Source organism: Mustela lutreola, chromosome 11 (genome assembly GCF_030435805.1).
Source record: "Mustela lutreola isolate mMusLut2 chromosome 11, mMusLut2.pri, whole genome shotgun sequence".
NCBI lineage: Eukaryota > Metazoa > Chordata > Mammalia > Carnivora > Mustelidae > Mustela > Mustela lutreola.
The window spans coordinates 44806382-44829825 of NC_081300.1; the positions used below are offsets into that span (position 1 = coordinate 44806382).

Genomic DNA, 23444 nt, shown 5'->3' on the forward strand with positions numbered 1-23444 from the left:
GGTAAAAAAGAAGTATAGAATAGAAGAAAAACAAGAAAAGAAAGGCATCTAGAGCTTAATCTTTTCTTACTTTAACCACAGGGAAGAAATGCTTGAAAAATAAATTGAACAGCAAATTGGAGAGATATTAACCAAACCATAGTCAACTTCTCCAGATTAAAAGAAAATTACTTGAAAATAAGGACAGTTTTTGTGTGTTATAGGGAACAGTTCTGTTATATGATTTACAAACTACCTTGTTAAAAATTAACTCATTTAACTCTCACAACCACATTGAAAAGGATATATTAATTACTATAATAGGATATGAAAATTATACATGTATTCATCCTTTTTTTTTTTTTTTTTAACCAAGGAAGACATGCTCTAAGAGCTTAGGAAAACTTCCTAAAGGTCACATAAATAATAAGTAGTGGAAACAGAACTCAGAGCCAAGTATTCTTGTTACAAACCCTTTCTACATATCACACTTTCACATGGATTTATTCTATATTTATCTTCATGCCAAAAATTGAAAGTATTCCTCAGCAAAGTAGGGATAAAGGGAACATATCTCAATATCAAAAAGCCTTATATGAGAAAAACTCACAGTTAATATCATTCTCAATGGGGAAAAACTGAGAATTTTTCCTCTAGAGTCAGAAACAAGACAGGGATGTCTACTGTCTACTGTCACCATTGTTATGTAACATAGCACTGGAAGTCCTAGCCTCAGCAATCACACAATAAAAAGAAATAAAATGCATCCAAACTGGCAAGAAAGAAGTAAAACTTTCACTATTCACAGATGACATGACAATCTAGTAAAAAACCCAAAAGACTCTGCCCCAAAATTGCTACAACTCATTCAGGAATTCAGCAAAGTGGCAGAATATAGAGCCAATGCATAGAAATCAGTTTTATTTCTATATACTGAGACAGAAGAAAGAGAAATTAAGGAGTCAATGCCATCTACAACTGCACCAAAAACCATAAGATACCTAGGAATAAACCTAACCCAAGAGGCAAAGAATCTATACTCAGAAAACACTCATGAAAGAAACTGAGGAAGACACAAATTTCATGCTCATGGATCGGAAGAGCAAATATTGTTAAAATGTCTCTGTTACCTAGAGCAATCTATACATTCAATGCAATCCCTATCAAAATACCACCAACTTTTCTCACAGAGGACAAACAATCCTAAAATCTGTATGGAACCAGGAAAGAGCCCGAATAGCCAAAGGAACATCGAAAAAGAAAATGAAAGCTGGTAGCATCACAATTCTGGATGTCAAGCTCTATTGCAAAGCTGTAATCACTAAGACAGTATGGTACTGGCACAAAAACAGACACACAGATCAATGGAACAGAATAGAGAACCCAGAAATGGACCCACAAGCATATGGTCAGTTAACCTTTAACAAAGAAGGAAACATTATCCAATGGAAAAAAGATGTCTCTTCAACAACTTGTATTGGGGAAACTGGACAGCCACATGCAGAATAATGAAAGCGAACCACTTTCTTACATCATACACAAAAATAAATTCAAAATGGATGAAAAACCTAAAGGTTCCTAAAGGAACCTAAAGAAAGCCATCAAAATTCTAGAGAAAACAGGTAGCAATCTTTTTGACCTTGGCTATAATAACTTCTTACTAGATATGCCTCTGGAAGCAAGGAAAACAAAAGCAAAAATGAGCTGGAAGGACTTCATTAAGATAAAAAAGCTTCTGCACAACAAAGGAGACAATCGATAAAACTGAAAGGTAACTGATAAAATGGGAGAAAATATTTTCAAATGACATATCTGATAAAGGGTTAGTATCCAAAATCTATAAAGAACTTAAATTCAACACCCCCCAAAATAAATAATCCAGTTAAGAAATGGGCAGAAGACATGAACATTTTTCCTAAGAATATACAGAGATGGCTAACAGACACATGAGAAGATGTTCAGCATAAGCCATCATCAGGGAAATACAAATCAAAACCACAAGGAAATACTACCTCACATCTGTCAAAATGGCTAAAATTAACAACACAGGAAACAACAGATGTTGGCGAGAATGTAGAAAAAGGGGAACACTCTTACATTGTTGGTGCGAATACAAGCTGGTACAGCCATTCTGGAAAACAGCATAGACGTTATTTAAAAAACTTAAAAACAAAGGATTGCCTGGGTGGCTCAGTCAGTTAAACGTCTGCCTTTGGCTCAAGTCATGATCTTAAGGTCCAGGGATCGAGTCCTGCATTGGGCTCCCTGCTTAGCAGGAGTTTTCTTCTTTCTTTCCCCCTCCCCCTTGCTCATACTTGCTCTCTTTCTTTTTCAAATAATAAAATCTCTTTTAAAAAATGTTAAAAATAGGACTACCGTACGACCCAGCAGTTGCACTGCTATGTATTTCCCCAAAGGATACAAAAAAATAGATTCAAAGGAGCACATGGATCCCAATGTTTATAGCAGCATTATCAACAACAGATAACCTATGAAAAGAGCCCTAATGTCCATTCATTGATGATGAATAAAGATGACATGGGAGGGGTGTGTCTGAGTGTGTGTGTGTGTGTGTGTGTGTAATGGAGTATTACTCAGCCATAAAAAGAATGAAATCTTGCCATTTGCAGTGACATGGGTGGAGCTAGAATGTATTATGCTAAGAAAAATACATCAGTCAGAGATAGTCAAATACCATATAATTTCACTCTTATGTGGAATTTAAGAAACAAAACAGATGAATATAGGGGAAGAGAAAAAGAGAGACAAGGAAACAAACCATAAGAGACTCTTAACTAGAGAACAAACCGAGAGGTAATGGAGGGGAGGTGGATGGGGGCGATAGGCTAAATGGGTGATGGGTATTAAGGAGTTTGACTGTTTTGATGAGTACTGGGTGTTATATGTAAGTGATGAATCACTAAATTCTATACCTGATACCAATTTTACTCTATATGTTAACCTGAATTTAAACAAAAGCTTGAAATTCAGAAGAAAAATAGAGAGGGTCAGCATTTGCTCTCTTAAGTTTTTAAAATGAAAATTAAAAAACTGAAAGAATTATTTTGCTGTAGTTTTTATCATAATTCACCCAGAATACCCAAATCTACAAATCATAATTATTTAATATGTGGATACTAAACTATATAGTGAGACACATGAAAGATCCCCCATTAAAAGGCAAATAAGACATTAATACTGCAAAATAAATGCATGAAACAGAGTATCATTCATGAAGGCAGATGAGTGTCAAATGGTATTCATTAAAAAAATAATAATAATAACCAAGTTGAAATGAAATATCACTACATGAATCCTTAACATCCTCCAGAAGAGGAAGAACGTTCAATTACCTTCAAAATCTTATTACTATAGAGGGAAAGGAAGGAAGAACCTGGCACTGGTTGCTAGACAAATATTCAAACAAGAAGGCTCCAAGATAGCCAAGTGAAAGTAACCTATTGAGGAACTTGACACACACACATAAACACATACTGAAAATATTCTTTTAAAAAGAGCACTGACAAAATTTTGAACCTATTGAAACAAGAACGGGATAAAAATAGGAAATAATTTGTGGTGAAATAGGCAGTCTCAAGGACATAAAATAAACATCACTTTCAGATTACTTTATAATATTAGAGGAAAGATAAAAAAAAAAAAAAGCCATAGATAACTAAGTCTTTAGCAAGGAAGAAAACACAACTTAAAAAAAAAAAGAAAATTCTCCACTTGTTTCACAAATTATAGGGCAGAAATTCATCTTTTAAATTGTGGACTCACTTATATATAAACTGCTAGAAAACTTTTCAGGAGTTAGAAATCGTCTTTTGTTGATGCTGGCCTTTTAAACAGAATATATCTAGTGTTAGAATCTGATGCTGTCACAGTCTGGAAATTCTAGATGACAAAATACAATTTTAGTTAATCTACCCAGCAGCACAAATCAAACAACAAGCTATATTTTAAAATCTTTCCCTGGAGAAAAATGGCATCTGCATTTTTCTCATAGTTACAACAAATAAAAAGTTTTTAAATTGACCTCTGTCATCAATTTTCCACACCTATGTAGTAAAACACTTTCTCCCACTCTGCAAATTATACTTTGTTTTTCTGAAATCTCACATACAATATTGTAAAATTTTGCAAAGCTTTAACAAAAATTAAAACTGACCATAGTTTTGGTTTGCCCCATGTTCCAACAAACTTTCATAAAAATAATGTATCTTGGTCAGTACAATAGAGAAAAACTAGGCATTTTTAACCAGAAGAACATTCTAGGCATTAATGCAGATTTGGCATACACAAGTGGGGAAGATGATATGTAAGTCGAGTTCAGTAAAGACAGCCAGGCACCAAGTTAGAGGCTTGTGGGTAGAAACAGGATTGAAAGTGACATGATTATCTACACAGAAAACCTCAAGTAAGCTATAAAAACAAAAACAAAAATCCTCCTAGGACTAACAAATGCATTTAGCAAGGTTGCAAGATGCAAGGTGAATGCACCCAATAATCATTTCTAAATACTATTAAGGTACAATTAGAAACTTAGGTATAAACCTAAAACTAACGGATATTTGTATGTGATAAATCATAAAAGGTAGATGAAAGAAATATAACACAAATGGAAAGACATGTATGTGTTCATGGACTGCAACAAGACTCAACAGTGTAAACATTTCAATTTTCTCAAGATTTTAATAGATTTTTGAAAAACATTTTATTTATTTATTTATTTGACAGAGAGAGAGAGAGAGAGATACAGTGAGAGAGGGAACACAAATGGGGGTAGTGGGAGGGGCGCCTGGGTTGTTCAGTGGGTTAAAGCCTCTGCCTTCAGCTCAGGTCATGATTCCAGGGTCCTGGGATCGAGCCCCACGTCGGGTTCTCTGCTCAGCAGGGAGCCTGCTTCCTCCTCTCTCTCTGCCTACTTGTGATCTCTGTCTGTCAAATAAATAAATAAATAAAATCTTTAAACAAAACAAAACAGGGGTAGTGGGAGAGGGAGAAGGAGGCTCCCCAGTGAGCAGGGACCCCGATGCAGGGCTTGATCCCAGGACCACGAGATCATGACCTGAGCCAAAATGCAGATGTGTAGCTGACTGAGCCACCCAGGTGCCCCCAAATTTTTGCATATTTAATACAATTCCAATAATTTTTTTTTAACAGATATGGATAAGCTGATTCTAAAATTTTTATGGAGGGACCTGGGTGGCTTGATTAGATAAGCAGCTCACTCCTGATCTCAGCTCTGGTCTTCATCTCACGGTTGTGAGTTCAAGCCCCATTTTGGAGTGGAAACCACTTACAAAAAAATAAATAAGGGGTAACTGGGTGGCTCAGTTGTTAAGCATCTGCTTTTGGCTCAGGTCATGATCCTGGGGTCCTGGAATCAAGCCCTACCTTGGGCTCCCTGCTCAGTGGGGAGCCTGCTTCTCCCTTTCCCTGTACCCCTTTACCCTGCTTATGCTCTCTCTCACTCTCTTTCAAATAAATAAATAAACCTGGATGAATGAATGAATGAAGTCAAATTTATACGCAAAAAGGCAAAGGAACCAGTAAAGCTAAATCAATTTTGAAAAAAACAGGAACAAAATTGAAAGAATTACACCATGTGATTTTAGGAATTATTTCTAGAGGGCAACAGTTATTAAAATAATGTGGTACTGATAAAGGAACAGACACACAGAATAATGAGACAGAATAAAGAATCAAGAAACAAATCCATATAAATATGGCTAATTGATTTTTGACCAGGGTGGAAAACAACGCAATCGAGAAAGCATAAAGCATAGTGTTTTCAACAAATGTTGGAGCAACAGGACATCACATGTGAAAAAATAATCTTGGTATTAAACCTCACACTTTATACAAGAATTAACTCAAAATATAAGAGAAAAAAAATCTTTGTGACTTAGGGCCTAGCAAAGAGTTAAGATATGGCTCCCAAAGCAGGTCCATTAAAAAAAACAAAAACAAAAACAAAAAAACCCTGACAAATTAGACTTGATATAAATTAGAAAAGTTTGGGGTGCCTGGGTGGCTCAGTGGGATAAAGCCTCTGCCTTCGGGCTTGGGTCATGATCCCAGAGTCCTGGGATGGAGCCTCTCATCAAGCTCTCTGCTCAGCGGGGAGCCTGCTTCTTCCTCTCTCTCTGCCTGCTTCTTTGCGTACTTATGATCTCCGTCTGTCAAATAAATAAATAAAATCTTTTTTTAAAAAATTAGAAAAGTTTGCACTATAAAAGACATAGTTAAGAGAACAGAAACCCCACACTATTTTTCTGTCTCCAAAGTCTATATGCCTTTTCTTTTTCTTGCTTTATTGTACAGGCAATATAACACAGAGTAACAGAGATGGAAGCATACATCTTTGCCTTTTTCCTAATCTTTGGAAGAAAACATTTGGTCACTTCACCATTAAGAATACTATTAATTGTAGGTTTTAAATAGCTGTCCTTTATCAAACTGAGGAGGTCCCTTCTATTCCTTGATTCTTGAGAGTTATTCTTATTAATAATGTTGAAATCTAATGTATTTCTGCATCAATTGACATGATCTTTCTTAGACTATCAATATGGTAGATCATATTCACTGATTTTTGAATATTATTAATCCAGCTTTGTAATCCTGGGGTAAACTCTACTTGGTCATGATATATTGTTTTTATATATTACTAGATTTGATTTACTAATATTTTTTGAAAATGTTTACATCTATGTTCATGAAGGATATGGAAATGTAGTTTTCCTATTTTGTAATGTCTTTCTGGTTTATTAGAGTAATGCTGGTCTCATAAAATGAACTGGAGGAATTTTTAACTCTTTTTTGTGTTCTGACAAATTGTGTAGATGTGGTATTATTAATTCATCTGTAAATGTTTGGGAGAATTCACTAAGTAAAATCATCTGTGCCTGGAGATTTCTTTAGTGAAAAGTTTTAACTATAAATTTAATTAATTTAATAATCATAGAACTACTGTAGTTAGCTACTTCACTTGGCTAAATTTTGATAGCTTGTGTTTTTCAAGAAACTGCTTTTTTTTTTTTTAAGATTTTATTTATTTATTTGACAGAGAGGGATAGTGAGAGAGGGAACACAAGCAGGGGAGTGGGAGAGAGAAGCAGGCTTCCCGCTGAGCAGGAAGCCCAATGTGGGGCTTGATCCCAGGGTCCTGGGATCATGACCTGAGCCAAAGGCAGATGCTTAACAACTGAGCCACCCATGTACCCTGAAACTGGTTATTTCATCTAAGCTGTCAAACTACTTGCATAGTTGTTCATTGTAAAGCTAAATCTGCAGTGATTTTCGACATCTGCAGGGTCTGCAGTGATTTTCCATCTTTTCTCCTGATATTGGTGACTTATATCTTCTTTTTTTGTCAGTCTTACTAGAAATTTATCGGTTTTGCTGATCAAAGAACCAGCTTTTGGTTTTATTGATTTTCTCTATTTTTTTCTTCTGCTGGTTGAAGTCATTGATTTTTGCTTTTATTTTTATTATTTCTTTTCTTCTGCTGGATTTGGTTGTATATTGCTCTTCTTTAACCAGTTTAAGGCAAAAGCTTAAATTATTGATTTGAGATCTTTCTTCTCTAAGATAAGCATTTTTTTCCCTATCATTTTACTTTAACCTATCTACATCATTACATTTGAAGTGAGTTTCTTGTAGAGAGATACAGGTTAGTCAGAGTTTTCAAATCCATTCTGACAATCTCTCTCTTTTAATTGGTATATTTTGACCATTTACACTTAATATAATGACTCAGCCATGTTTCGATTTAGGCCTACCATTTTATTATTTGTTTCCTGTTTGTTCCATTTTTCATTTTTTTTCCTTTCCCTACTTCTTTTGCATTATTCAAACATTTTAAATATTTCAACTTATCTTTTTTTTTTTACTATATCTTTAGTTTTTTAAATTTTATTTTAGTGGTGGCTCTAGAGATTACAATACACTTACTTAAATTTTCAGTCTACTAAGAATCAATATTTTACCATATCAAGTGGCATACAGACACCTTATGATGTCCCTTTTACTCTATATTTTGTTACAGTTGCTTTACACACACACACACACACACATAGAAAATTCCTGAAAATGTAGTAATTTTTGCTTTTAATATTTTAAAAAGCTCAAAAGCAGAAAATGAGTCTATTATACCATTTCTGTTGCTCTTTCTTCATTCCTGATGTTCAAAGTTACCCTTTGGTATCACTTCATTTCATTCTGAAGAACTTCAACCTCCTTAAACAATTCTTTTAGAGCAGGTCTGCTGGCAACAGATTCTATTCTTATTCCTTCATCTGACAATGTCTTTATTTCACTTTCCTTCCTACAGGGTATTTTCATAGGATATAGCATTCTGGGTTGGTTGACAGTTCTTTTCTTACTGCACTTTAAAAACATGTTGCTACTTTCTTTTTGGTCTCCATGGTTTCTGATAAGAACTGTACTATCATTTTAATTGCTGTTCCCTTATTGGAAAAGTGTACATTTCTCTGGCTAGTTTCAAGAATTTTTTCTCTATCTTTTGTTTTCTAAGACGAGATGTGACTGAACCTGAATTTTTCTGTGATTATCCTGTTTGGAGTTTACTGAGCTTCTAGAATCTTTAGGTTTGTCCCTCTCTAAATTTGGAGGATTGTTAGCCATTTCTTTTTCAAATAAATTTTTAGCATTTTACTCTTTCTCTTCTGAGAACTTCAGTAACATTAATGCCAGACCTTTGGTCATTGGCCCTGAGGACAATGTCTCTGAGGCTCCATTTTTCTGATTTTTGCTTTTGATCCATTTCCCCTCTGTTACTTTAGATTAGATCCTATTCATCCATCTTCAAGTTCATTGACTCTTTCGTCTTTCACCTATTTTTGTATCTAGCCCATCCAACAAGTGTTTTATTTTGATTACTGTCATCTTTAGTTCTAAAATTTACATTTTAGAAATTTATGGCTGGGTTTTCAAGCCAAATAATTTTAAACAGTAGCCTAAATATTTTAAATATTATGTTATAAAACTCCGGGTCTTCTTTAAATCTTTTGGAGTATGATATTTTTGTTTTAGCATGCAAAACAGGCCACCAGATTTAGGCCACAAATTCCAGTGTGTCTTCTGTGTGCTTAGGCTCCAACATCAGTTCAGTTTTCAAAACCTCTGTTGTGCTCCTTGAATCTGTCCCAAATATGTATTACTCAGTGGTCAGTCTAGGACCTAGCAGGGCTCTGTTTGTTCCATTCTTAAAGGTGTTATGTACGCTGACTAGAATCAGATTCACATAAGACAAATGTGTAGCTCAAGAGCAAGCCCCGAAGTTTAAAATATAATACATAGTTGCCTTCCTGAGCTCTCCCTATTCCACAATCTTCCCAGTAATTTTTTATTCCCCACACTCCTCTTTTTGTCCTCTGGCCAGAAAGCTGGGACTTTAGTTACTCTGCTTTGCCACACATTTCTGTGATTGTATTCATGTCTATAGTAAGCAGAAAGAATAGGAGTGGGGAGGTGAAAGAGCAATGGCAACCACACTGCTGGTTTAGTGGTATTTTGGATTCTCATCTTCTTCCCCAATTTATTTACTATTTACTTTTCAAAGTCTTCAAATAGCTTCTCTGTGCATTCTGTTCAAATTGTATAGCTGCATTCAGTGGGAGAGACAGTGTGGAGTGTTTTTACTCCATCAACTGGAACCTTTAAAAGCTGGCTTAACCAGAATTCTGACAATAGGTTTCAGTTAAGCTATATTCCTACTACATTTTGTTTCATAAACTTAAGCCTGCTTGTTCACTTACACCAGCAGCACACACTTTGGTCCAAAAAGACCTAACAGGCTTGGCAGGTTCTCTTTTAAGAGTATCCTCACTCTTTCCTTATGGCTAATGAAAAAGGCAGAAACCTTCATTTCCCTTATCACAGTCTCTCTGATATCAAGCAGAGGTCCCCTAAAACTCAAGTCGGTATCTTAGAGAGCAATAGAGCAATAATAGTTGAAGGTTATTTTATTCCTGATGTTTAGTACTTGTGTCTGTTCATTTTTAAGTACAGCTATGGTAATAGTCACTTTAATCAAGTCCAAAACACCTTAACAGATTACCTTAAAGATCATACAACCTCTCAGAGTAAAGTTCAACAGAGGTACTTCTTTATGCTAAGTACATAATTTTGAAGGACAAAAGATAAGGAAAAATAAAAATTAACGAAAACAGAATCCAAAACGTTAGGCAGGATTACAGGAGCTGAAGAATGAATAAATCAAGTATTCTACAGCCAAGTTCCTCCACAAATACAGGGACATATTAACAGAAAGAACTAAATTATTTAGATAATTGTGATACTGATACTATGGGAAATTCAAAAATGTGTTTCTTTTTTGTGCTTAAGGAAGGCAAGGCATTAAATATATATATATATATATATATATATATATATATATATATATATATATATACTGCAAGTACAAAAGACAACAGCCGAGCTGTCTGTCCTTTATAACAAATGATCCAAAAATAAGAAGTGCTGTCATCTTCAGTCTGATCTTGCTATGAGCTTTTGGAAAGTGATAGTAAGGTATAAAGCAAAGGCGAAGTTGAGAGGTAAGTTAATGTCTCCCAAAGCTTATGTGTGCTGTCTAGCAAAACCTACATTAGGAGCAATGAAAACAGTTAATGCTATAGTAATATTTGAAAGAATATAAAAAAAAATAAGAGAAATAAGGTACATTACCTGGTTTTGAGTTCAGCAAAGAATTAAGAATAATGTCCTGCTTAGAACTCACAATTAATGTTAAGTGTATATAAAAATAACAATAAAACCTTACCACCAAACAAAAAATGTTTTTTAAATAGTAAAAATTTAAACAGAATTTTAGATATGTTTTGTAAAGATTAATTGACCAAACTCTAAAATTCTCAAAAATGCTTATAATCACTTCTAAATCACTGCAAGTTACTGGGGGCAAAACAAGGTTAATTCCTAAACTATCATACCACAAAAGTAGTAAACAATATCATACTAAATAGTATTACTGGGTATATCCTAGACCAAAGGAACCAACAAAGCAAGTTACAAAAAAATAACTACCCCCACCTCATCTAAAATTCAGGGATACCACAATAGAAACACAAGATCCCTTTCAAACTTTCAAAGAAAATTATTAGGCAGGCATTCCACCAAACCCAACAATATATGGTCTGATTATTTTTTTTCTCCCAATAACACTAGTTCTTATGTCAAGACACTGTCCAGAACACCTGAAATACTTGGAATCTAGAACATAGAGTCCAATGCCTTGCTAGTCAGCCCTTCTAATCCATCCCATTCAGGAAAATAACACGTTCCACATAATCTCAATTAGATACTTTCTTCTTTGACTTAAACATTATAATTGATTTACGTACTGTTTAATACAAATGCAATTTGTATTAGATTACAGAACTTCCTTCCCCCTACATCTTCCCCTTACATTTTTTTTCTTTTCAACCTTCTTTCCAGTCTTCTTGAAATTAAAACACACACACACACACACACAACTAACATGTTCCTGGATCAATCTCAAGCTTACGTATTTGAGTAAGATGGCATCTATCTTAAATGTTTCTAAAGCTTATGTTCTTAAGTTATTATTTTTTCCTTTTATACCTGACCTTTCCCTAAATTATGATAGCTCTGTAACATAAGCAGAACATGGACTGTTACATTCACAGTTGTTCCTTGAACAACATGGGTTTGAACTGTGTGGTCCACTTATAGGTAACATTTGTCAATACAGTGTACTACTGTAAATCTATTTTTTCTTCCTTACGATTTTCTTAACTTTTTCTTTTCTCTAGCTTACTTTAGTGTGAAAATACAGTACATAATATACAGAATATACAACTTATGTTTTAATCAACTCTTTATGTTACCAGTAAGGTTTCCCATCAACAGAGGATTGTGAGTAGATTCATTTGGGGAAAGTTGAAAGTTGTGTGTGGGGCACCTGGGTGGCTCAGTTGGTTAAGTGTTTGACTTTGCTCAGGTCATGATCTCAGGGTTCTGGGATTGAGCCCCACATTGGGCTCCTGCTGAATGAGCTCTGCTTGCCCCTCTGCCCCTCCCCTTGCTCATGTGCACTCTCTTTCTCAAATACATAAACTCTTTAAAAAAAAAAATCTTAAAACCTTAAAAAAATTTCTTAAAAAAAGTTTTATGTGGATTTTTGACTGCATAGGGGGATCAGTGACCCTAACCCATGCGTTGTTCAAGGACTGACTGTAGAAGGAAATGGGAGTAAGTCTGAAGGAGTAAAGTAACTTTCCCAAAGTGAGATGCAGAAAATTGCAGGTTAGATCTAAAACAGAAGACTCCTGACTTCTAGTCTGGCGCTATTTCATTTATAATATGTACCTCTTCTACCAAAAGGACAGAACTTTTCTCAAGCTATACAAATCCAATACTTCAAAATTAATGCATGTAACCTCCTGATGAAGCTCTAAACAAAATATTATCTTTTCTATGCAAGGTATACCAATCAAGAGATACAACGAATAAAATGTCTCTTATGAAAAGTATCCACTGAAAAAACGAGTGTAGCTTCTCTGCCTCCACGAGAGAACTTATTGAATGGTAATAGGACTATGCCAGCTCAAGATGCCAACTCTCAGATTCTCAAACCACAGTATTTTGTTTGACTTTTTATGACCATTTAATCAAAAGGAAAAAAAAAAGTGATGGATTTTAAAGGTCCTCTTCCTTCCCCTCCTAGACCAATGGTTTCAAGTATGATCTCCAGAACAGCAGCAGCAATAAAAAATCACCTGGATACCTGTTAAAAATGCAAACTCTCAGTCCTCACCAAGATCCACAGTATCAAAAACTCTAGGGATGGGGCCCAGCAGTTTGTGTTTTAACAGACCCTCCAGATAATTCTCATGTATACCAGAGTTTGAAAACCATGGTCCTAGACTGTCAATGCTTTGAAATATTTGTGTCTGTTTCTCTATGTACACAAGCTTTCCACAATTTGTCATTTTAAGAATGCCTTCTCCGTACTAAATTAATTGAACTGCTAGAATATATTTTTAATGACAAGTTTCATTTCATCCTGCCCAGTATTCCATGAGTTTTGGCTCATGCAGAACAAGCATAAAACTTTAAATACAAACTGCTATAATTTAATAGTTAAATTTTCACATTTCATTGACTCCATACCTATACAAATTCCATTTAATAATCTTGTCTTTCTCATAATGAAATATTTTCTGATTAGTAACAAGCCTTATGATACAGTATTTTATTTCTTACACAATAATACTTTGTATGTGGAGAATTATACTACTTTTTATGTCCTATGTTTTCTATAAGCAAAAGTCCTAAATACTTGAGGGTACAAGTTTTCTAATCTGTCATGCATTTTAATCATTTAATTCTTATTCTTTTGCCCAGTTTCTGCAGGTTGCACTGTGGAGCTAATGTGCCAGAAGGTACAGGTCTTGCATTTCTTTTTCTTTCTTCTATTGTCTGATAACAAATGTAAGTGGGAATGCTAGGAATGGTTAAAAGGAAGTAAATGAATTCTTTGTCTCACTCTGCACAGATGTGCTGAATTCACATTTCCCAAAGGAGAAAGAAGATATTCAAAAGGAAATAAGGGTCACAGTATATACAACAAATGTTTAAGGAATCAGGATATATGAACTACAAGGTCAGGTGGCTTGCTCCTTAGAATTCTGGATGATGTGGTAAGAAAGGAAAATGTTGAAGGCTAGATGATAATCTAGGACACACGGTACATATTTCGACAAGTCTACAGCTGCATTAAACAAAGATGTGTCTACTTGTTTGAAGTTAGAATTTGGCAATTAGTAATCTATTTAAAACCTTTCAAAAATAGGTGGTAAAAATGAAAGAAAGCCAGTACTTAACATTTTAGGAAAAGTATCTAGGAAAATTTTTTAAAATAAGAATTTAAAGATATCAATATTTAAAACATAAAGTTAACAACAGAGAGAAAATGCTTATAATATTGTGGGGTGTTTTTTTCCCCAGGCAAAAACAGAAAAAGGGCAGGGGGAACAGCCCCAAAGTTGAAACTAAAATGTCTGAATTATAGAGATATCCATAGACATTTTAGCCTGACAACAATAAGGTTTTCAAACAGACAGATAACCTGTCAGGTCAATAAGAACAGTATGCAGCAGGAGCCACTTCAATGGACTGAGACTAGACTGGAGGCAAATCCCACAGGCAGCCTATTTTTTTAAGTGCCAAATAAGAATGACAAAATTGTAATAAGTATATAGGAAGGATGAAAATAAATTATTAGACACCTTTATAAAAACCTGCTTGATTTAACACAGTATGTCATTATACCCAGAATGCAAAGAAGAAATGAATAGACTCTAAAATAGTATTAGAGAGAAGAAAATGCACAGGAGAAAAGATCAAGATCAAAACTCTAGTTACTAACAACTGAAACCACGATGGATTATAAAATTATGTATTGGGGGTTCGAGTTATGATTTAATATTTATATGACAAACATCATTGTTAAAACATTTCCCAAATCAATAAAGCCTACAACTTCTCTACAGTTCCTTGGAGTTCTGCACTTATTTAAGGTACTGTCTTTACTCTATTTCCTATGACCAGCTTGGTAGGTACGTAGTCACCTGGAAAAGGAAAGCAAGCCAATTTCAAATCGAGCAACTGAAAGGAATCTGTGCTAATTTTCACAACTAACAAAGAAAACTTCCCAGAGAACCAAATACCAAAAAATCACTAACAAAAGCTTTATAGTTTATACCAGTGTGATAACAATTAGCATATCCCAATGATAAACTTACAAATACTAAGCTTACAAGAGAACAGTTCAAGTCTATATTAAGATAAGGTCATTGATTTTTGCATACCCCTGTATGTATGATTCTAAATTAGAGTCCCTTAGAATATTAAAGTTATTAAAAGCTCTAGGGGACAGAGGAATGATACAAATGACAATATTGTAGTTTCATCAAACATTTGCAACTAATACACAGTGGCTCTATTCTTGGAATGAAGCCAGTGTATTTGATTTTTTTTTTTAACAGAAAGATTTAGGATAGTAACCAACTAGCAAACTTTTAAAATATTTTAGAAAGAAATTACACAATCCTTTGAATCTTGCTAGGAAAAAGAAATAAATGGAGGTGCAACAAGGGGGAAAAACCAAGTTTGCTACCATCTGCTCTCATTGAGGTATTATTTTTTCCACATTTATTTTAACAATTTTCTTTGAAAAATACTGTCCACCTATTCATCCTTTAGAGAATAATTGAGCACAATATTAAAAGAAAACAAACCATCCTATACAAACCTCAAGGAAATTATTAATTGGTCCAGATGTTTAAGAAGATTTATGAAAGAGAAACAGATGGGATATAATTTTTAAAGATAAAAGAGCAGGCTTTTTGATATATCTTTTCCCAAAAGTGGGTAGAATTAGAAGATAAGCATCTAATCAGTCCTTAATTAAAACAAAGAGGAATGCCCGTGATTCAGAGCAATAATAGGCTGCCCATTCCTAAATAACCTATGAAACCAGGCTTGCTTAAAGAGTGTAATTGGTAAGGTTCTCATACTAATTTTTTAGATAATATCTTTAGATACATTTTCCACTGAAAAAGAAATGAGTATGAGAAGTGTTCTGTTGTTGAAATGAAATGTTTCTGGCTTCAGTTCTTTCTAATGTTCTCCCTTTCCAGTTCTCCTCATCTCAATCCAGAAACCTCTCCATCCAGAGTTCATGCATTTTCCTTCTCTATTTTAGTGAAAACATACCACATTGATTGTAAGAATCTTACTAGATTTCCATTTGTTTTGCCTCAGCTCCTACATTAATCCAAACAATAAGGGCCTTTAAAACATTCATAAATAACCTGCTGCTGCTGGCACCTAGGAGCCGAGTGCCGCAGTGTTAAGCAACAACAAATTTCATAGTTCAAGAGGCACAGTTAAGGAAAAAGGTTGCTCAGGAAATCACTCTTATTTAGCACAAAGATCCTTAAAAATTGCATGAAATCAGTCAAGTAACTATAGAAACCAATTTCTTCAGCTCCATATCACACGTCTCACACCTCAATTGTCTTTATTATCGTCTGCTGTCAGATCCTTAATCAGAAATGTGAACAGGCTTGATGATTTATTCAGCAGGGAAAAGAATCTGTAGGTCAAGTGAAAAATTTCACACACACACCCAAACACACATCACATCTTCAACCTTAGGTACTTTCATTTCCTTCTGTTCTCAGCAGCTCTGGGGGCAACTCCAGTGAGATCCAATATTAAGGCTCAATTAAAATAAGCTCCAATTAGTGGAGCTTTTTTCTCTGGGGCTAGAAAAGTCAGGAAATGGATATTGGGAAATGTAAAAAGTCAGCTACTGAGAGGAGGCTGCAGACATAAATGAACTTATTTGTTGATTTCTACAGTTGCTATGCAGAGGCCTCTGGGAGTAAAAGCTTAACCAGTCTAAGCTATAAACTAAAACCCCTGCAGCTAAACATGAACTGTGTGAAACAAGGGCTCCATTCCAGAACAGAAAACTGCTGGGCCCAGAAAATTAAAAGCCAGAGGCGTTTTCCATTTAAAACTAAATCCCAGTACCACCTCCCAGCCAAAGAATTATAAGCAGTATCAGATTTACAAAACGAACAATTACCCTGGAAAAATGTAGCCTATTGTACAGTCCCAGATGCTAAATCTCAGAAGTTTCTTTTCTTTCTTTCTTTTTTTTTAATCCCACATTATATTCCTCCAAGTACACTGCTGTAGTTTACAAAGAGCCATTTCTAGACAGGCCTAAGCTTTGAAAATAAATTTTAAAAAGAGAGCACATAACTCATTGACCTCATTTGAAGTACTGCCCTTGCCTTCAGCAGTTCCTGTCCTTCCCCAAGGCTTCTGCAAATGGTATGCAACAGCAAAATAAACCCTGACCTAATTGCCAGGAGAGAGCTGCCAACCTTCCCTCCAACACAAAGACAAGCATGGTAACTTGAAAGTCCTACCTCTTTGGCTTTCTGCTTTAATCTCAGCTGTTCTGGATCTTCTTTGTTGGAACGACTCTATCAAAGGAAAAGAAAATTTTAATAGAAATTACTAGCATCTAAACACTATAGTTGTCATTAAATATTTAATAAATGACAATTTTCTCTTGTGATTGAAAACCTTAGCTCCAGGGGAAAATGCCTCAATCCAGTCTGGTGCACTCCCTCCTTTACGCCCCCTCCCTCTCATCATCTGGGCCTGCTGTTGCAGTTCTACCCTGGAGGAAGCTTATACTGAAAATGATGCTAACAATGTCAGTCAGGTCCAGTTGAGGCATGACGTTGTTCTTGTTAGAACACTAAAAACTAAAAAAAACGGATGGTACAGATGAAGGAAAAGAAAAGAAGGATAATCGCTGGCTCAAAGAAGGAAAGCAATCAACATTGGCTTATCTTCAGATAAAGCCATTTTGGAAAAACATGGTATTTCAAGGACTATTAAAATCAAGAATCTCACAGAGTGATGTATGAAATTGTTGAAAAACTATCTTGTATACATGAAACTACTATTAACACCGTATGTTAACTGGAATTAAAATAAAAATAAATAAAATTGGGAGCCTGACTTTGAACCATATCAATCTCTTTAAAAGTAGAATTTTTAAAAACTAAGTAGGAAATACATTCCAATGTTTTCATTAGAGTATCTCATCATCTTTGGGTCCTCCATTGCATTTAATTGAATGCTGTGCACAAGTAAAAGTCCAATAACTGTTTATTCAATATTGTATTCCATACTGATTCAGTTCAACATTCAAAAATAAACAATCTTACAGGACTGCTAGAAGGAGAGAGCTATCTTCTATACGCAATGCTATAATGAAACAAGTGGTAAGAAACTTCATTTCTGACACTATGAACTCTTGTCCAGCACCTATGCTCAGAAGCATTCTTTTTTCTCATTCTAGCACAAAGTTATCTAACTCCTTATAAATCTGAATATTTGTTCTATAAAAGGCAACATCAGCTAAATACAGCTAGTAAAATAAAAGCTAAAAGTATTTTCTTATTATTAAGTTTACTTGATTTTTTTTAAAAGATTTTATTTATTTATTTGACAGAGAGAGAGAGGGAGAGAGAGATCACAAGTAGGTAGAGAGGCAGGCAGAGAGAGAAGAGGAAGCAAGTTCCCTGCCAAACAGAGAGCCCGATGTGGGGCTTGATCCCAGGATCCTGGGATCACGACCTGCACCAAAGGCAGAGGTTTTAACCCCCTGAGCCACCCAGGTGCCCTACTTATGTTCTACTGATTTTGTTAAAGGGAAGTACAAGAAAAACCATTTAGATTTAAGAGTGTCTTGTAATTTTTTTTACAGTTCTATTTATTTGAGAGAGACAGAGCACAAATGAGGGTGGGGAGGAGTGGGAGAGGTACAAGCAGACTCCCCACTGAGCGGGGAGCATAACACAGGGCGCAATCTCAGGACCCTGGGATCATGACCTATGCCGAAGGCAGCCACTTAAGCAACTGAGCTACCCAGGTGCCCCAAGAGTGCCTTGTAATTTTAAACACATGAAGTGTCTACCTACATAAGGCTACCAAAAGCTAGTAACTTTTTTCTTCATTTTTTCCCCTATCTACTAAAACAACTTAACCCAAACTAAGATAAACTCCTTTATTATTCCACCTATAATATCAGGAAACAATAAGCATATATATATGTACTTATTTTAAGAAGGTGTATGTATGTATACATACGTATACATAGGTATGTATATATACATATTTGTGAGTTTATGATTTTTGCCCCGCTATGAAATGGACACATTTGAATATCTTTATTACTTAAACAATATTTATTGATTATTCACATATGAATAATCAATATTGATTTATATCATGATTGAATATCTTTATTACTCAACCAATATTTATTGATTATTCATAGATAAATTCTACACTGTGTGCCTCTGAGTCTGGAAATACAGTAATGAAATAGCAAGACAAAGTCTCTGCTTTTGAGTGACTTACATTTTAAGAAAAGAAAATCATAAAACAAAAAAATTTATAAAAATTAAATAGTTATGATATATAAAACATTTATGATGGGGAAAAATAAAAAACAATTACTGATAGTGATAAATGCTATAAAGAAAATTGGACATTGTGATAGAGAGAAGGAGTGTGTGTGGGGGGGGTACTACTTTAGCGAGGACAGGAGGAGAGAAGACATCTGAGAAGTGACATTCAAGTAGAGCTCTAAATGACAAGAAGGAGGCACCCATGCAAAATTCTGGGGGAAGAATACTCTAACCTAAAGGCACAGTCATTGCAAAAGCCTTACAATGGGAACAAGCTTGGTAAAATTGAGCAAAGGAGGAAGGCCCGTGTGGCTAGACCATGGAGAAAAGTTTTAAGAGGTAAGATTAGAGACCATGGAGGCCAAGATACAGAGCTGAGGTTTAATTCTAGTTATAACTTTTTTTTTTAAAAAAGCCACTAAAGGGCTTGGAGAACAGAAGTGAGATGCACTGCTCTGACACTTTAGAAAGATCACTCTGGCTGCTATGTAGTGAATGTAGCACTAAAGGGATCCGATATTAGATCAGGCTTATAGCTCTCAGGAGACTGCTCTAAACAACTATGGTTTTAGGAAAAGAGAAGGGAAACTTGGGCTAATGTCATAGCAGGTAAGATTAGGTTGAAATATATTTTGGAGGCAGGGCCAACTGGATTTATTGATAGACTGGACGTAGAGTATGAAGTAAAGAGGAGAATCGAAGATGATTTCCTAGGATTCTTGCCTAGTGCTCACTTCAGCAGCACATAATAGGATTCTTGCCTAAGCAACTGGCAAGATGAGAATGCCAACTTTCTAAGACAGTAAAGAGCAAAGGCAGGTGTAAGACATAAGATGTAGGACCTTAACTTTCAGGTTGAGACGCCTAATTAGCAGTCTATCATGCACATCTGGCACCCTCAAAGAAGGTCAGTGTGACTGGAGCAGAGCTAGTAAAGAAGGGAGGGATATGACAGGTAGACAATAACCTTTTAAAATCTGGTAGGGGGGCCGCCTGGGTGGCGCAGAGGGTTGGGGCTCTGCCTTCGGCTTGGGTCATGGTCTCAGGGTACTGGGATCGAGCCCCGCATCGGGCTCTCTGCTTGGTGGGGAGCCTGCTTTCCCCTCTCTCTGCCTACTTGTGATCCCTCTCTCTGTCGAATGGATAAATAAAATCTTAAAAAAAAAATCTGGTAGGAAGTTTGGATTTTATTTTAAGTGCAAGACGATGTCACTGAAGGTTTTCAAGTAACAGAGACACTCATGATTTGTTATGAAAACATTATTCTGACAAGAGTATGAAAAATGGATTGTAGAAGGAGAAGATCAGTTAAGAGACATGGTAAAAGTCCACTGAAAGATGATTTAGACCAAAGTGGTGACAACGGTGATGAAGAGAAGATGATGAATACATCTGGGAAACATAACAGGAAGTGAACTGCATGTAAGGAGAGAGGACTCCTAGGTTTTCTGGCTTGAACATCTGGGCAAATAGTGTCATTTACTAAGTTAAAAAAACCTACTAAGAGTAAAACATATTTTGTCGGTGGATGAAAATCAGAAATTGTTTTGGACACATGATAACTGAGATTCCTATTGCCAAACCGCATGGAGACTTCAGGTAGGCAGTTAGCTATGACTCCAGAGTTCCACAAGGTAGGCAGACTTGGAAATACAAATTTAAGAGGGAGACAGAGAAGAAGCCCTAGGACTGAACCCAGACACTCCAATATTTAGAAGTCTGGTAAAGGAAGAAAAACCATGAGAGAGTAAGAGTACAATATATCCAATAATAACTAAACAAGTATTTAATAGTTTATGATCTTATTTAGAGCTTAGTAATTGGAAATAAAATACCAATAAACCACCTCATTACATTCACTGTGTGCTTGTTTATAATACTTGACAGCTCAAGCTAAGAGCATCTTCCTATCCCAGCTGTCCCTGCCAGTACAAGAGGGGTCAGGATGGAGACTGAGACTGTGGGCCAGAGCAGCACAGTGACAAGGGTGTGGTGTACCACGTCCTTGTTGGGGCTTAGGGCACATGAAGGTATAGACCAGTGGCCAAGAATGAGGGTGATGAAGGGCTGGAAAGACTGACCAAGGCATGGGCCAGTGGGCATGGCTTCCAATTACATAGACAATGAAATGAGGGTAGGGGAAACAGTGGTAGCAGATAGAGGAGGCAGCCAGCATGGCTCTTTTGGAGATCAGTTACACTGAGAAAAGTGTAAATTTTAAGTAATTACTCAATTAAGTAAATTGAGGACATAAGTAAATATATCAAGGATAATGACAGTCAAGTTTCAGACTATGGAAAAAGTATAAACAGGAAAATGTTTAGGCTAGAAAAGCCCTAAGATACTAGAGTTGGAGGTATCCATATAAACTATGGTTTTAGAATAAATATACACAGAGAAATAGTTATAAATATTCATGTGTGTATATATACACACAGACGTACATACACATACATCATACATATATTTCTTAGATCTATCCATTTGAGAAGGTCTACATGTAATGAAGCCCCATTAGCAATGAGCATACTTTATGGTCTACTCTCGGTTCCTGTTTCTGAATAACATCCTCAACTAAAAATATGCAGGATTCCTTGGGGGAAATGGCTGATTCTAGGACTGAGGAAGGACAAGGAAAAGCTGGGTCTGGAAAAAATTGTGCCGGAAAGTAAGGGTAAAGGTACCTGGGTGGCTCAGCTGATTAAGCGGCTGCCTTTGGCTCAGGTCATGATCCCAGGGCCCTGGGATCGAGCCCACTTTGGGATCCCTCTTAGTAGGGAGTCTGCTTCTCCCTCTCTCCCCAGCTTGTACTCTCTCTAATAAATAAAATAAAATAAAATAAAATAAAATAAAATAAAATAAAATAAGCAAATAAATAAAAACTTGAAAAGAAGGGAGGGAGGAAGGATGAATAAGCTCAGTGAACGATGGAAACATGAGTAACAGGCAGATGTGCCAGCTGGAAGGGTCTCCCACTCAGGAGGACTTTGAGCATCAAAATAAATAATGATAGTAATGGATTACAACCTATTGAATCAAATAGAAATACAAAGCACATTCTTGTATCAATGAATACAAGAATGAATGAATGAAGGAGAAAGGATAGCTCTTCCACATATAATGCTAGTAAATGCAGAAGATGATGAGAATTTAAAAATTACCATTTATATTTACCCATCATAGAGGTGGCTGATTCAGGTAGCTATCATTTATGGGCACTAAAGTTGATACATGGAGGGTTGGTAAGGAAGGGATATTGGTATAATCTTGAAATATCTTCCTGTGAAAAACGGATTGATTACAAAAGGGAAAATGGTAAATTTGAAATGAAGAGAACTGGAAGACACCCACATAGCTGGGTGATCAAGGTTGACCTTTGACAGGATCAGCTGAGAAGAATGTATATATTCCTGCCATGAATTCCTTACCTAAGTCATGGGGAACTATCAGATGAACCCAGGAATTATCAGTTACCCTACAGATAGTGAGACCTGTTAAAAGCTGTCAAAGACATGAAAGTAGAAGCATAAAATTTGACTAAAGGAGTCTGAAAAGAGATGACAACTGAATGAAACACACATTGCTGAATAGGAAAACAGACCAAGAAGGAAAAGGGCTTGAGACAGTTGGTAAAATCTGAATGGGGTCTGTGGAATACATGGCAATATTATCTTGTTCACACCCTGACTTGGTAGGATTATATAGCAGAAGGTCCTGTTTTCACAAATACATGCTACGATGTTTAGAAGTGGTGGGACATCAGGGCTGAAGCTTACTTTCAAAAGGTTCAGGCAAAGGCTAATTAGAGATGATGGCTGTACAACTTATAAATATACAAAAAACCTCTGAATTAAAAAAAACAAGGAGAACAAAGGGATGAAAGAGAATAATAATAACGGAGTGTGTGTGTGTGTGTGTGTGTGTGTGTGTTTAAATGTAGAGATGGAAGAAATGCAGTAACGTTAAAAATGGGGGCATCTGAGAAAAAGGAGATGATTCTTTATATTGTTCTGACAACATTCCTGTACTAAATACTTCAAATTAAATTAAGTTTTTTAAAAGAGTGATTAGTATATGAAATACTCTAAAAGGGGAGGCTGCCAAAAACAGCACAAATTAAAACTAAGGAGTTTAAAACAGGTGTTTTTGTTTAAAACCAAAAAAATCAGTCTAATGCCCAACCTTCATGACTCCTAGCAAAGGCCTTATGCCTATGGTAAAATGTGAAGCAAAAGGCAAACTACAGTGAAACCAGTTTTCACTCCATCTGATACTAATAGTCCAAGACAATGTTTCAATAAAGAAGAAAGAAAATAAATATATTTATACATATGTATAAGATAAATATCTTTCTTCTTACCTGTTCTTTTATTCTCTAACCCA

General features: G+C 35.6%; 1 protein-coding gene across 3 annotated transcripts in view; it reads right to left on the reverse strand.

The window, feature by feature from the left end:
* The window catches only part of TAF4B (TATA-box binding protein associated factor 4b), a 133637-nt gene that overhangs the window by 26884 nt on the left and 83309 nt on the right, over positions 1-23444 (reverse strand). Inside the window, exons 13-14 of one of the 3 annotated variants that reach the window (XM_059139939.1) lie at positions 17001-17057; positions 4652-4919 (exon numbers count right to left, since the gene is read on the reverse strand). In XM_059139939.1, the coding sequence (XP_058995922.1) occupies positions 4821-4919; positions 17001-17057 (156 nt within the window). In that variant the 3' untranslated portion in view covers positions 4652-4820. Of the gene's footprint in view, positions 1-4651; positions 4924-17000; positions 17058-23444 lie in introns of those variants that run through there. The other 2 variants (XM_059139940.1, XM_059139938.1) reach the window with 2 other exon arrangements.